This window comes from Callospermophilus lateralis, chromosome 6, assembly GCF_048772815.1.
Source record: "Callospermophilus lateralis isolate mCalLat2 chromosome 6, mCalLat2.hap1, whole genome shotgun sequence".
NCBI classification, from domain to species: domain Eukaryota; kingdom Metazoa; phylum Chordata; class Mammalia; order Rodentia; family Sciuridae; genus Callospermophilus; species Callospermophilus lateralis.
Genome location: NC_135310.1, coordinates 142,422,842 through 142,435,160, shown reverse-complemented (window position 1 = coordinate 142,435,160; position 12,319 = coordinate 142,422,842). Strand labels below are relative to the sequence as shown.

Sequence of the window (12,319 nt, the reverse complement as noted above, 5' to 3'; positions counted from 1 at the left end):
GGTCAAACAGCATGTTTTTCCTGTTTTCATGAACTCACTCTGGAGGCTGAGTGCAGAATGGACTGTGTGAGGACAGGAGAGGAAATATGGAGGAGTTTAGCATGCTGTCTTTGGCAGCAGACCAGGAAGAGAGGAAAGTAGCTGAAACTGATTGTAAAATGAAGACAGTGAGAGGGGACAGGGGTGTGGCTCAGTGCAGAGCGCTTGCCTAGCATGTGTGAGGCACTGGGTTTGATCCTCAGCACCACACTTTATACATAAAATAAAGGTCCATCAACAACTAAAACATACACACACACACACACACACACACTCATACACACACACACATGTGTGTGTATATATATAAATGAAGACAGTAAGAAGAGGCCATTATAAAGCAAAAATGATATATAAAATGTGAGGGAACCAAAGAAGCAATGTTTAAGCATTTTATATCTTAACATGATATTGATACCTTACGATCTAGGTGCCATACTATGATTTAGGAAATTGGTAGTTTTTTGGTTGACTTGCTATGCCATGTAACTTTGTTATTTAAAATAATGGGAAATATATTCCTTCTCTCTCTTCTCTCTCTCCCTCCCTGTCTCTCTTATATGGTACTGGACAATGAACTCAGGGGTGCTTCATTACTGAGCTACAGCCCTTCTTTTTATTTTTTATTTTATGATGGGATCTTACTAAGTTGCTCAGGCTGGCCTTGAACTTTTAATCTTCCTGCCTCCACCTCCCAAGTGATGGGGTTACAGGTGTACACCCAGCAGGAAATAGGTTCTCATTGGAGTTTTTTCTTGGAGAAAATCTGATATTTCAGGCACATGTTACTAAAAGTTATTAATGACATAAGACTTTCCAGCCTTGTCTTGGTTTTAAATTTTTAATTACCTTGTAAATTACTAAATAAACCCTATTCTAAATTCTGTAGTAAAATTAATGTTCCAGGATGAAGTATCACCAGTGTTCTGTTTTGCATTCTTCCGGTGCAGAACTGGAGCTATGGAGTCTTCAATTTAAAAAGCACAGAATCAAGGGCTGGGGCTGTGGCTCAGTGGTAGAGCGCTCACCTAGTATGTGTGAAGCACTGGGTTCGATCCTCAGCACCATAAATAAAATAAAGATATTGTGTCCACCTAAAACTAAAAAAATAAAGATATTGTGTCCACCTAAAACTAAAAAAATATTAAAAAAAGCACATAGTCAAAACGAACCCAACTACCACGTGTAACTATAATGCTCTAGTAAAAAAGAAGCACACAGAATGTAGTATTTAAAAGTTAATCAGAAAAACTAAATGGAAAAATGACTTTAGAGGTTTATCCCTGTTAGGCCAGGTGTGGTGGCGCACACCCGTAATCCCAGCAGCTCCGGAGGCTGAAACAGGAAGATGGCAACTTCCAGGCCAGCCTCCACAACATAGCCAGAGCCTGTCTCAAAATAAAAAAAAATAAAAAAGGGTGGAGATGGCTTAGTGGTTAAGTGACTCTTGAGTTCAATCCTCAGTAACAAAGTAAAAACTAAAAATAAAAAGATTTTTCCCTGTAATGCCACAAAGCAACACATTTTCGAAAATGGTTCCAAGGGGATATTTAAAAAGGACTTTTAGAAGTGGCTCCAAAGGAGTCCTGTTATAGGGCAGAAAGTGTGTATCACTTTCTTACATTTTGAGAAGGACCGGTGGAAACGTTACGTCCTGTTGGCCAAGAAGTCCACAATAGGACAACAAAATCCTACCGCCTAGACTTTGTGAGGACTCGGGAAAGTAGTGTGGGTGCTGCCCCCCGCAAGCGGCTTGGAGGCTCCCCCAACTGTAAGCGGAATCTCCGACGTCGGGCCTTCCCTCCTCCTCCTTCCACGGGCTGGGAACGGTCACTCCTCAGAGTCTGGGGCTCCTGAGGGAGGATTCAGGGCAGCGCGGAGTGATGGAATGGGTGAAGGGAACGTGGCTTTGGAAAGGTGAGTGCCCGGCTCCTAGGAACCGACTATTTCCATTTGAGAGCAAATTTACAGTTTCCAGCACCTATCGAGAGTTTAAGCGCCAGCTTCTCGCAACTTCAGAAACTGCAGACAACCGCGCTACTCCGGTGGCAGGGACCAGTCACTGCGCGTGCCCGGGGGGGCGTGGCGAAAGGAGGGGCGTGGTGAAGGGGAGGGGCGTGGCGTCCCAAGCTCTTCAGAGACGCCGAGCACCCGGAATCGCGGAGAGCATGGCCACGCTGCGCAGACTGCGAGAGGCTCCCCGGCACTTACTGGTCTGCGAGAAATCCAACTTCAGCCACGACAAGTCGCGTCACCGGCACCTCGTGGAGACGCACTATCATAATTACAGGGTGAGTTAGGTTCCTGCGGGCACTCAGTTTTGGAAAGAGAGGCTCTTAGCTTCGCACTCGCAGGGGCGGGGAGAGGGCGTGTCCCTCGGTGGGCATGCTGGGAGTCGTAGTCTTTTCGCCTCGGCCCGGTTGATTGCAGGGCTACAGGACTTCAACTCCCAGCATGCGTCGGGTGCAGGGCGGTGCGCAGCCCTAGTGGGACGGACCTGGAGGTGTACGCCTCCCCAGAGCGCTGGGGCAGCTCTCCCCAAATCTGCTCCGCCCCACGAGGAGTGTTAGGAGAGCTTGTGAAGAGCCAGGCGGGAACGAGGGAGGGAGGAGAGAACGAGGGCCGCCGCGAGCTTGTCTCCCTCCCCTAAATCGTAGCTTGATTTTCTCTTGCGCCTGTGTGCCTCGGCCTCCTTGCAGAGCTTCGTGCTCAGTTTTTCTAAACTGCTTGAAGGAGCTGGTTTGATACTCGAAAAACTCCAAATAAACCCTGGAGATACTAAGGGTTTAAATAAGCATCTTACATTTTAAATTAATCGGCCTGATTGATTTCTCGGTGACATTAAGTGACCTAATCCCTCGGAAGAGGCTGGCGTTTGAGCTCTGAGGGAGGGATTTTCAAGATGTGAGCACTTTGGCAATATTTCAAACCTCTCGGTTTTAATATCCCTGCTTTGGTTGAAATGCTCATCACAGACAGTAGTCAGGGATATATACCTTAATTCGTCGGTGACGGTTGTATTTCTCTGTCTAGAAAATGGAAACATCCAGGAGCACTTCTGCTTCTGGGTAGCCTCTTAATAATTGAATGTCCCTAAATTTCTTAGTCACCCAGGAACAGTTAGATCCTTTGATTTCAGGATGATACTAGGTTAAACAAATCTAGGGAGATTCAATTATATTTCTTTAAAAATAGTGAGAAGAAAAAGATATAAAATACATTGCTCATCTGCAAAAGATAAAAATGGGAATAAAATCTTTTCATTAAAATGTTTTTGTTCAGTCTCTTTCCTGTACTCCATGTTTGAGTGCAGAAATACAAAACTTGAATTGTCACATTTTTCTTTGCCTAAGACTGGTAGGTTAACTTAAGAGGCTTGGTTCGTATGTTTATCTAATAACTTTCAGTGAACTTGTAGTGAGCAATTTTCATATTTTTTTCTTAAAAACCTTATGTTAATCTTCATGAAAATAAGACCTTGTTTATATTGCACATTCCAATAGGTTTCATTTCTCATTCCTGAATGTGGAATGCTATCAAAAGAACTGAAAAACCTGGTCACGGACACTGGAACCTATTACTTTGTGAAGAATTTACCTCTTCATGAGTTAATTACACATGAATTTATCCACACTTTTATAAAGAAAGGTAAGAAAAACCATGTAATGTCTGTGACCAGGGCAAGATGAGGAACTTAGGGGAACAGTACTAGGTTCTCTTGTTTTAAACAGATCCATGGGGATATTTCCTGGGGTCACATGCATGCATCACTTTCCATCCCTCAGCATTCTCATCCTACTCTTTCCTGTGTCCTCTTTGGGTGGTGGTTACTGATTACATTTGTCCCCAGGTCCTGGATGGGAATGTTATAACATAAGGGTGTCTATCAGTTTACAACAAAGATTCATGGAGAGAAGAGCCTTGTGATCTGTGTTCAGATGCGCTGTGTTTGGATGGTTGGCTGCAAAGTACTAACACTTCCAGCTGTCCCCATAGAAGGTCTGTTTCCTGATACAGCCATAGTTGCTGCTCACAGGGCCAGATGCTTCTTGTGGTTCAGTGTTGTCTTTTAGATTTTTGTGTCGATGAATCTTCTCTGTTTACCCCATTCCCAGCTGAATCTGCTGGAATGGCTGGTTTGTTCTGGTAGTTTCCTGGAGCCATTGGTTTGAATTGTGTTTTAGAATGTCTTTTGGGATTTTGCTCTCACCTAGTAAATCACTGCACCTGGCTATGGACTTATCTTGTTGTAGCCCCCCACAATTGTCCTCTCCACTAGAATGGGCAAAAATTCTCCCTGTGAAGAATTCTACACTCTCATCTGACTCTGCTGGAGCTACTTATGACACTGAACATCTTATCTTTGTTTTGAAGCCTCATACTATTTCATGGTGGGAACACTTACTGTAGCAATAAGTGTTTTATTATATCTTACCAAATTAAATAACAGTTAACACTTTTAACACTTTTAAATATCTTACCTATTAACGAAATAATACTATTTCATTAATGGTGAGAACACTTATTGTAGCAATAAGTGTTTTATTATATCTTACCAATTTAAATTTTAGATTTTAATTTATCTTACCAAATTAAACAACAGTTAACACTTTTAACACTTTTAAATATCTTACCAAATTTAACAACAGCTTGCAATAACTCTATAAAGCAGGCCTATGGTCCCCTTTTAACAGATGGGGAAAGGCTTGGTAGCCTTTGAATATTGACCTAAAATTCTAGTCTTTGTGACTTTCTGATGGTAACCCCAAGGATACATGTTCCATTCTGAATCCATTTTCTGCCTTATGATAGTGAACTTGCATAAATAGGCCCTTAACAGTGGGGGATGGGGCTGTGGGTGAAATAGCTGGAACTTTGGCCTTCTTTGTGTTCCAAATTACCTGTGGCACCTGTTGGGTTTGTGGAGTGGTAGATACTAATTGTTACTTACCTGAAGGTTTTGTTGTCATGTGAGAAATACAACATTTTACAGATATAATTTCTTCTTTTGTCTTAATTTCTCCTCTTCTAGGTTCGTGCTATGCACTATCATACAATACAAATATTGATGAAGATAATACTGTTGCCCTGCTTCCAAATGGTAACACTCATTTTCTTCTTTCTTTAATTATAAAAGAAATACATGTAAAACCAATAACCAAAAAAATCAAATTATGTACATCTATACAAGCAAAGTAAAGGTTCTCCCTCCCTCTAAACTCACTCCTTTTCTTGAAGGAACTACTAACATTTTGGTATTTATTCTTCCAGAGATTTTCTATGAATTTATAAACACACATAAGTGTTCTTTCTTTTAAAACATAAATTGTATCATACATTGTTTCTCAGTGTTCTCTTTTCCTAAGCTACAGATCATAGACATCTCTCCATATCAGTGCGATATACTTATAACCACAATTTTTTAAAATTGAATTTTCAAAGCTGGGCACAATGGCTCACACCTGTAATCCCAGCAGCTCGGCAGGCTGAAGTAGGAGGATCAAAAGTTCAAAGTGAGCCTCAGCAAAAGCGTGGCACTTAGCAACTCAGTGTCCTAAGTAAAATACAAAATAGGGCTGGGAGTGTGACTCAGAGGTCGAGTGCCCTGAGTTGAGTCCCTGGTACCCACTTCCCAAAAATTGAATTTTCCAAACATTTATTGAATATGCAATAGAATATATTGCATATATTCTAGGTTCCTAAATTTTAACTCACAATTTTTAATGTCTTAAAGATATTAGAAATAATGTGTATGCCATGATTTAACTGTTCCTTCTTTAATAGAAATTTAGATTTTTCTAGTTTCATTATTATAATATCCTTATGTGTATACATGTATAAATAATATCCAGATATTATAAATAAGGTCATTGTGTGCAGTTTATTACATTGAAATCTAGCTGCTTAATTGTCTTTCATTCTTAGAGAACGTAAGTCATGTTTTTAGCATTTCTTTCATGGGAACTATTTGATTTATAGGGAAATTAATTTTATCACTGGATAAAGATACTTATGAAGAAACTGGACTTCAGGGTCATCCATCTCAGTATTCTGGCAGAAAAATTATGAAATTTAGTAAGTATTATGTAATATCCCATCAGTTTCTAACAAGTCAGGAATCTTCCTGAAGCAATTAGATTTAAATGTTTAAATTGCCTCTGATCTCTTTGTTCAGAAAACCATAGCTCCTTCTTGTGTTTAAAACTTCTGATTCAAGGAGTGATGGGGTGAGTTTCACTGAGGATAAGATGAAGCTATTAAGTCTCTTACATTTCTCTTCAGCTGTAGGCTATGTTTTATAAAGATCATAGAATTGAGCAGTCCATTAGACATGTATGTTATAGGTCAAAAATCCAGAGTAGTCAATCCAAGATAAGAGTTTATGACTTAATGAAGAGTTTCCTTTAATTTCACCAGATCTTTACAGTTACTAGTAGAAATTTACGTACTTATAAAGAGATGTAGTTCTTCTGACAGTATCTGGTGTGGACATCAGTAGTTAAAATTGCCACAGCCATAAGTAGATTAGAGTTGACCTTCTGAGGACTTCTGCCATTGGTCTTTGACAGAGGGAAAATATGAATTAAAACGTGTTGTGGAAGCTGGGGCCGTGGCTCAGAGGTAGAGTGCTTGGCTTGCACATGTAAGGCACTGGGTTTGATCCTCAGCACCAACCACATAAAAATAAATAAACAAAATAAAGGTATTGTGTCCATCTACAAATTTATATATATATTGTGTTGTTATAGTTCTCAATGCTAGAAATGCCCAATGAAGGAATTTTTTTTTGACTTGGTACAATAAAGGGAGTATCAAAAGAATAAAGTGATTTTTACTATTTATAAAGCTTCCAAAATATTTGACTTGTTAATATTACACTTTCTCCACAGTGTAAGATATGTGTATTTGAATGAATATATTTCTTTTTCCATTTTTAAGTTGTTTCCATTGATTTGATGGATTTATCCTTTAACCTGAATTCTAAGAAGTATGAAAGAATATGTTGGTCCTTCAAAGAAAAGAAGCCAATAAAATTTGATTTTCTTTTGGCTTGGCATCATACAGGTATGAAGAATAAATTAGGTAATATACAGTGATTTTGAAATCTGATTGTTAATTTAAGAGGAGTAGTGAAAGACTGAATGTTGATTTATTCCTATGATTAAATAATATTTATACGTAAATTTATAAACATTATTAGGGAAATTGCTTTAGCCCTCTGCCATCTCTGAGGACAATAGCTTAAGGTAATCTAGACCTCTTAGCCATCTGCCTCAATCTTCTTGGGTTATACATAGATTCAGAGATCTTGAGAGTGGCTTCAGAGTAGCTTTATCTATTTCTCCCCTTCCTTCCCTCCCACTTACCTCAAACAGCCTTGGCTAGAATATTTTAAATTAACACCAATTATAATTATATATATCATCTGCTCTTTCATTATTGCAGGATAATAGCTCAGGCATACCATTACATGTCAGATTCAGTTTGTTGTGACTTTTAATTGATTGGAATACTAAATTTAGTTCAAAATTTGATGTTCATCAAATATGTTAATCTGCTCCCAACTGCCACACTGCCACATATATTGCTGCTTTAAGAAGTGTATCTTTGGCCCATTACAGTGACTCAAAATCATTAAGAATTATAAAAGCATAGTACGCTTATTCAGAGGCTAAGGAAGCACACCAGTCCCTTTTGGAAATAGGTCCATCTATCTGCTCTTCATGGGAAGTTCCTGGTCACTGGGGTTGCCCAAGTTGCTCCCATGACTTCTGATTCTGTAATTCTTTGGCACTTGTCATAAAAAAACGGGCAGAGGGACTTACTGAAGTTTTAGTCACTTGAAGTCTTCTATGAGGATTACCTATTCAGGATATGTTCCTAAAACTCCTAATTACTTCCAGAATTTCTCAGGAACTGTGAAAAGTCTGAGATTTTACCCTACTGGCAGGCTAATGAGATTTTACCCCACTTGCAGAACATGAGACTCCTGGGTCAAAGACAAAAAAAAAAAACAACTTGATTCCTCATAGCAATGGGGTAGCCAGAAAGTGTTAGATTCTCCAGAAAGACAAAAGGGGAGAGGGAGATAGGATAGGGCTTATTAGGGGAATTGGTTCATGCAGTCACAGAGGCTGAGAAGTCCCATGATAGACCATCTGTTTAAAAAAAAAAAAAGAGGCCTCAGAACTAAGCAAGCTGACAATATCATTCTTAATCCAAAGCCAAAGGCCTGTGAACCTGGGAGGCCTACCAGTTCTGGCATGGAGTCCCCAGGCCAGAGAAGCTGGATGTCTCAGTTAAAGGAAAGAGTAAATTTGCCTGTCTTCTGCCTTTTTGTTCTGTCTGGGCCCCTCAGCCAATTGAATGGTGCCCACCCACACTGAGGGTGGATCTTCCCTACTTAGTCCATTTTCCTCTGGAAGCACCCTCACAGACACATCTATAAATAATACTTTACCAGTAAGTTGACACCTAAAATTAACTATCACACAGAGAATCAGCATTTGTGCCCTTTCACAGAGTCCTAGCTCCCACAGGATGACATAAAGTTGATCCAGTAATGCTTGCGCATGCAGAGGGTTACATTACAGGAGAGGAACCCAGTTATAGGAGAGGAACCCAGAGCTTAAGGAACTCAAACCTTTTATAATGAGCAGTAAGCCTGCTGATCTCTGCCCAGAGATAAGGGAGCAAGACTTTTTTTTCAAGCCCATCCTTTGCTCTGAAGGGGGTCCCTATTTCTGTATTCGAAGGCTGCAAGCTACATAAACATCTCTAAAAAAATACATTGGATTACTGGGTGTTCAAAGGCAAGCTTGAATGAGATTCTGTCTGTTGAGAGTCACAACCGAAGGGACCCCAGCAAACTTCCAGCTGCCAGCTGATGATTGGCTCACAGCGGCCCCAGCAAACTTCTAGCTGCCAACTGATTGGCTCCTCTGCAGTGATGCTCATTGGGCTGTTTCCCCGCCCTTTCAGACCAGGGAGCTGCTCATTGGGGGACTTTTTTTGGCTCTGCCCACCGAGACCTGACCAATCAGCCTCAAGAGCAGGAGGAGTGGGGGGGGGGGGGTTGAGAGGCTTGTGGGAAGCCGGTGGTGGCAGTTGGGCTCTGAAGGTTTTTCCTGAGGAGCTGTGTGGTTTGGTGTGTGTGTTCTAAAAATAAAGTTCATTTCTTTTGACAAGTGGCTCCTGAATTGTGCCCAGCCAGACTGTGGCATTTCTGTCATCGTTTACTTCCTCTTCTGTTTTCTGTACAGAGATTGTGTAAACATGCTCTCTGTCTGTAGTGTTCACTGTTACTCAGACATAAGGAATGCTTTGGGGTTTATGTCTTAAATTGAAATTTTCTTATTAGAATAAATGATGAGACTAATTTGGATCCAATCTGAAAGTGTACATTTACAGAAAAGTATGAACGATGGTGAATGTTCACAGACCTGGAGCATAAGGAGCTGAAAGCAACTTGAAATGGTTTTGATTTGAATGCAGCTTTGCACAGCCTCCATTTTTACTTCCATTTGCCTGTTTCCCATAACTCAAAAGAGAGTGGGGTTGTTTCAGGGATTCAGTGAATGTTTTTACATATTCATGTGGCCTTATGTGGTGTGTTTTAAGGTGCAGAAGAATCAGCGATGTTGTCATTCTTTTCTAAATACCAAATTCAGGAGCATCAGCCCAAAGTATCAATGAGCACATTGAGCAATCTCCAGTGCCCAGTGCTACAGAGCGGTGAGCTCAGGGGAAAGCCCGAGACGTCCTGCAGTGCACTAGAGCTCTTGGACTGGCTTGGAGGTGTCTTCTGTAATGCCGACCTGTGCGTATCTGAACTCCGTGGGTCTGGTGGGGGTCTGCTTGTTGCATGTTTTTAATAGCAGTTTAATACTTTGGATTTGATTATGTAGTGGCTAAAAATATGTTATCTTTTTTTTCTTTGTGGCAGAAATAACGAGCCTGATAATTTCATATCAAACTTTTGCTGTCCTCAACCAAGCACAGTGGTGGCCCAAGCTCATTTGTGTACAATCACTGGTTTCATACTTCCAGAGTCGATCTCTGTCCTACTGGAGCAGCTGTGGTAAGAACTCTGTCTTCTCTATCTTGCGTGTTGGTGCCGTGGTGTCATGGTGAGAACAGTGCTGGTGTTCCCCAGGCAGGGCCCTGCACACACCTTTCCTCTTTTGTCATTGCTTGGGCTGACAGTGTAGTGACTTCATCATCTTAAATGGCGTAATTAAGATGCTCTTAAGGAAATGTTACGACCAAGTAGTTAAATGCTTCTGGAAAACAAACTGCTCATTTTCCTGGTTCTGCCACCCTGGGCCATTTTTTTGGTGCAGTCCAAGTTATATGACTTAAAAACACAGTAACATTCTGTGTGACAAATTATGATCTATTTTAAGTATGCAATTCTGCAAAATCTCTCATTCAAAAATGGAGCGGAAAAGAGCTGATCATTTCTGAATCCAAATCATATCTGAGATGTGTTCCAGCCTAAAATTCTGTGAATCACTAGGCATTAATAAGATTCTAAGTATTTTATAGAATAGTATAGGTTTTTTTTTTCATTTTGGGAGGTACTGTATTAATAAAATGTATACATTGTGTCTAATATGAGGACGCTCATATCCCTATTGAAAAGACTAAATTTGAGCATAATCCTCTTTATAATAATAAAGCTTATGATAATATTATATTCAATAATATAATATTGAATATTATAATATTCAAGCTTATAATTCTCTGTATAATGACAACATTTCTCAAATCAACATTCTCTAACATTCTGTTCTTCTCAGTCTTTTTAAAAAAATTTTTTTAGTTGTAGATGGACACAATATCTCTATTTTATTTATATATATATGTTTTTTTTTTTAATGTGGTGCTGAGGATCAAACCCAGTGTCTCATGCATGTGAGGCAAAGTGCTCAACCACTGAGCTAAAACCCCAGCCTTTACTTTTAAAATGTCTAATATGTTAAGTCTTCAGGGTTTTCCTTTTTAAATCAAACATCCTTTTTCACACTTACTAGTTTAGGACTTTGATTTTCTTTAATAAGAAGGTTGGATTTTTAAAACCTGGTGAATTATTCTGCATTGTTTCAGTGAACAGAGATGGAGGAAAGCACTCTTGATGGGAGAGAAACTATACACTGTGTGGTGTTTTTTGTTCTTTTAATCTTAAATGATCTTCCAGAATAGGGATTGGAACTGATGGAGTATTGTTTTATGTACTGTGTATTAGTTGAACTTTATGAAATTCAGAATATAGCATCAGAAATTTAATTGCATCTAATTTTTATAAATTAAAGCAAAAGTCTAAACTTCCTTAGAAATTAGAAATACTACTTATGCTGAGTCAATTGTTTTTAAATGTGGACATTCCTGAATCTCCCTGTTTGCTAAGAATTCTCTTTCTTTTTCAGTCACTACTTTGATGAACCAAAGTTAGCTCCATGGGTTACATTATCAGTCCAAGGCTTTGCAGACAGCCCGGTTTCATGGAGAGAAAATGAACATGGTTTTTGGAAAGGAGGAGAACATTTATACAACTTCGTGATTTTTAATAATCAGGACTATTGGCTTCAGATGGCTGTTGGGGCAAATGATAATTGTCCACCATAAAAAAAATCATGTTTGTTTATATTTATGCTTGTTTTCAGATTTATTCATTTTGTGTGTGTGTGTTTTGTTTTTTGTGGTACTGGGATTGGATCCAGGGTGCTCTATCACTGAACTACATCTCCAGCCCTTTTTCTTTTTTATTTTGAGTCAGCATCTCACTAAGACTGATTTTGAACTTGAAATCTCCTTCCTCAGCCTCTTGAGTAGCTGGGATTACAGAAGTGCACTCACAAACACAGCTTCATATTTCTTAATTGAAAAAGAATGTGTGACCACTCAGGTCTGTATAATGACAACATTTCTCAAATCAACACTCTCTAGCACTCTGTTCTGGAATGGGATCCATCTGTGACAGCAGCTGGGCTGGTCATCCAGCCAGTCAGTCGAAGTTGATTTCTCCCATCAATAAGCACAGGTTTGTGGCTTACTGTCTAGAAGAGCAGGCTGGAATGGTAGGAAGCAGGGGAGTTGGACAGTTGGGCAAGGTGCATCTGTTACTCATTACAACTTTTTCACATAACAAAAAGAAATTCTGTATCATCCTTACAAGGGTTATTCCTTATCGTCAGAGCTATTCACATATTAACCTCATGACATTCTCTCACCAGCCCTCTGAGAAGACTGAGGCAGAGTGTAGTAAGCTACCAAGGTA

At 39.7% G+C, this 12,319-nt stretch overlaps 1 protein-coding gene across 1 annotated transcript; it reads left to right on the top strand.

Moving 5' to 3' along the window:
- Nucleotides 1-2,152: 2,152 nt before the first annotated feature.
- Nucleotides 2,153-11,667, top strand: Rpp40 (ribonuclease P/MRP subunit p40). Its single transcript, XM_076857879.1, has 8 exons — nucleotides 2,153-2,330; nucleotides 3,543-3,687; nucleotides 5,072-5,140; nucleotides 6,019-6,114; nucleotides 6,979-7,104; nucleotides 9,661-9,859; nucleotides 9,986-10,120; nucleotides 11,469-11,667. Exons 1-8 carry the CDS (start codon nucleotides 2,208-2,210, stop codon nucleotides 11,665-11,667), a joined length of 1,092 nt encoding a protein of 363 aa, XP_076713994.1. The 5' UTR covers nucleotides 2,153-2,207.
- Nucleotides 11,668-12,319: the final 652 nt, after the last annotated feature.

Bases quoted from the DNA above. Each gene is read 5' to 3' on its own strand.
- Rpp40 (XM_076857879.1), top strand. From the start codon at position 2,208: ATGGCCACGCTGCGCAGACTGCGAGAGGCTCCCCGGCACTTACTGGTC. The intron at 6,115-6,978 runs GTAAGTATTATG...TCCATTTTTAAG, and splicing joins CAGAAAAATTATGAAATTTA to TTGTTTCCATTGATTTGATG. The intron at 9,860-9,985 runs GTGCGTATCTGA...TCTTTGTGGCAG, and splicing joins GTCTTCTGTAATGCCGACCT to AAATAACGAGCCTGATAATT.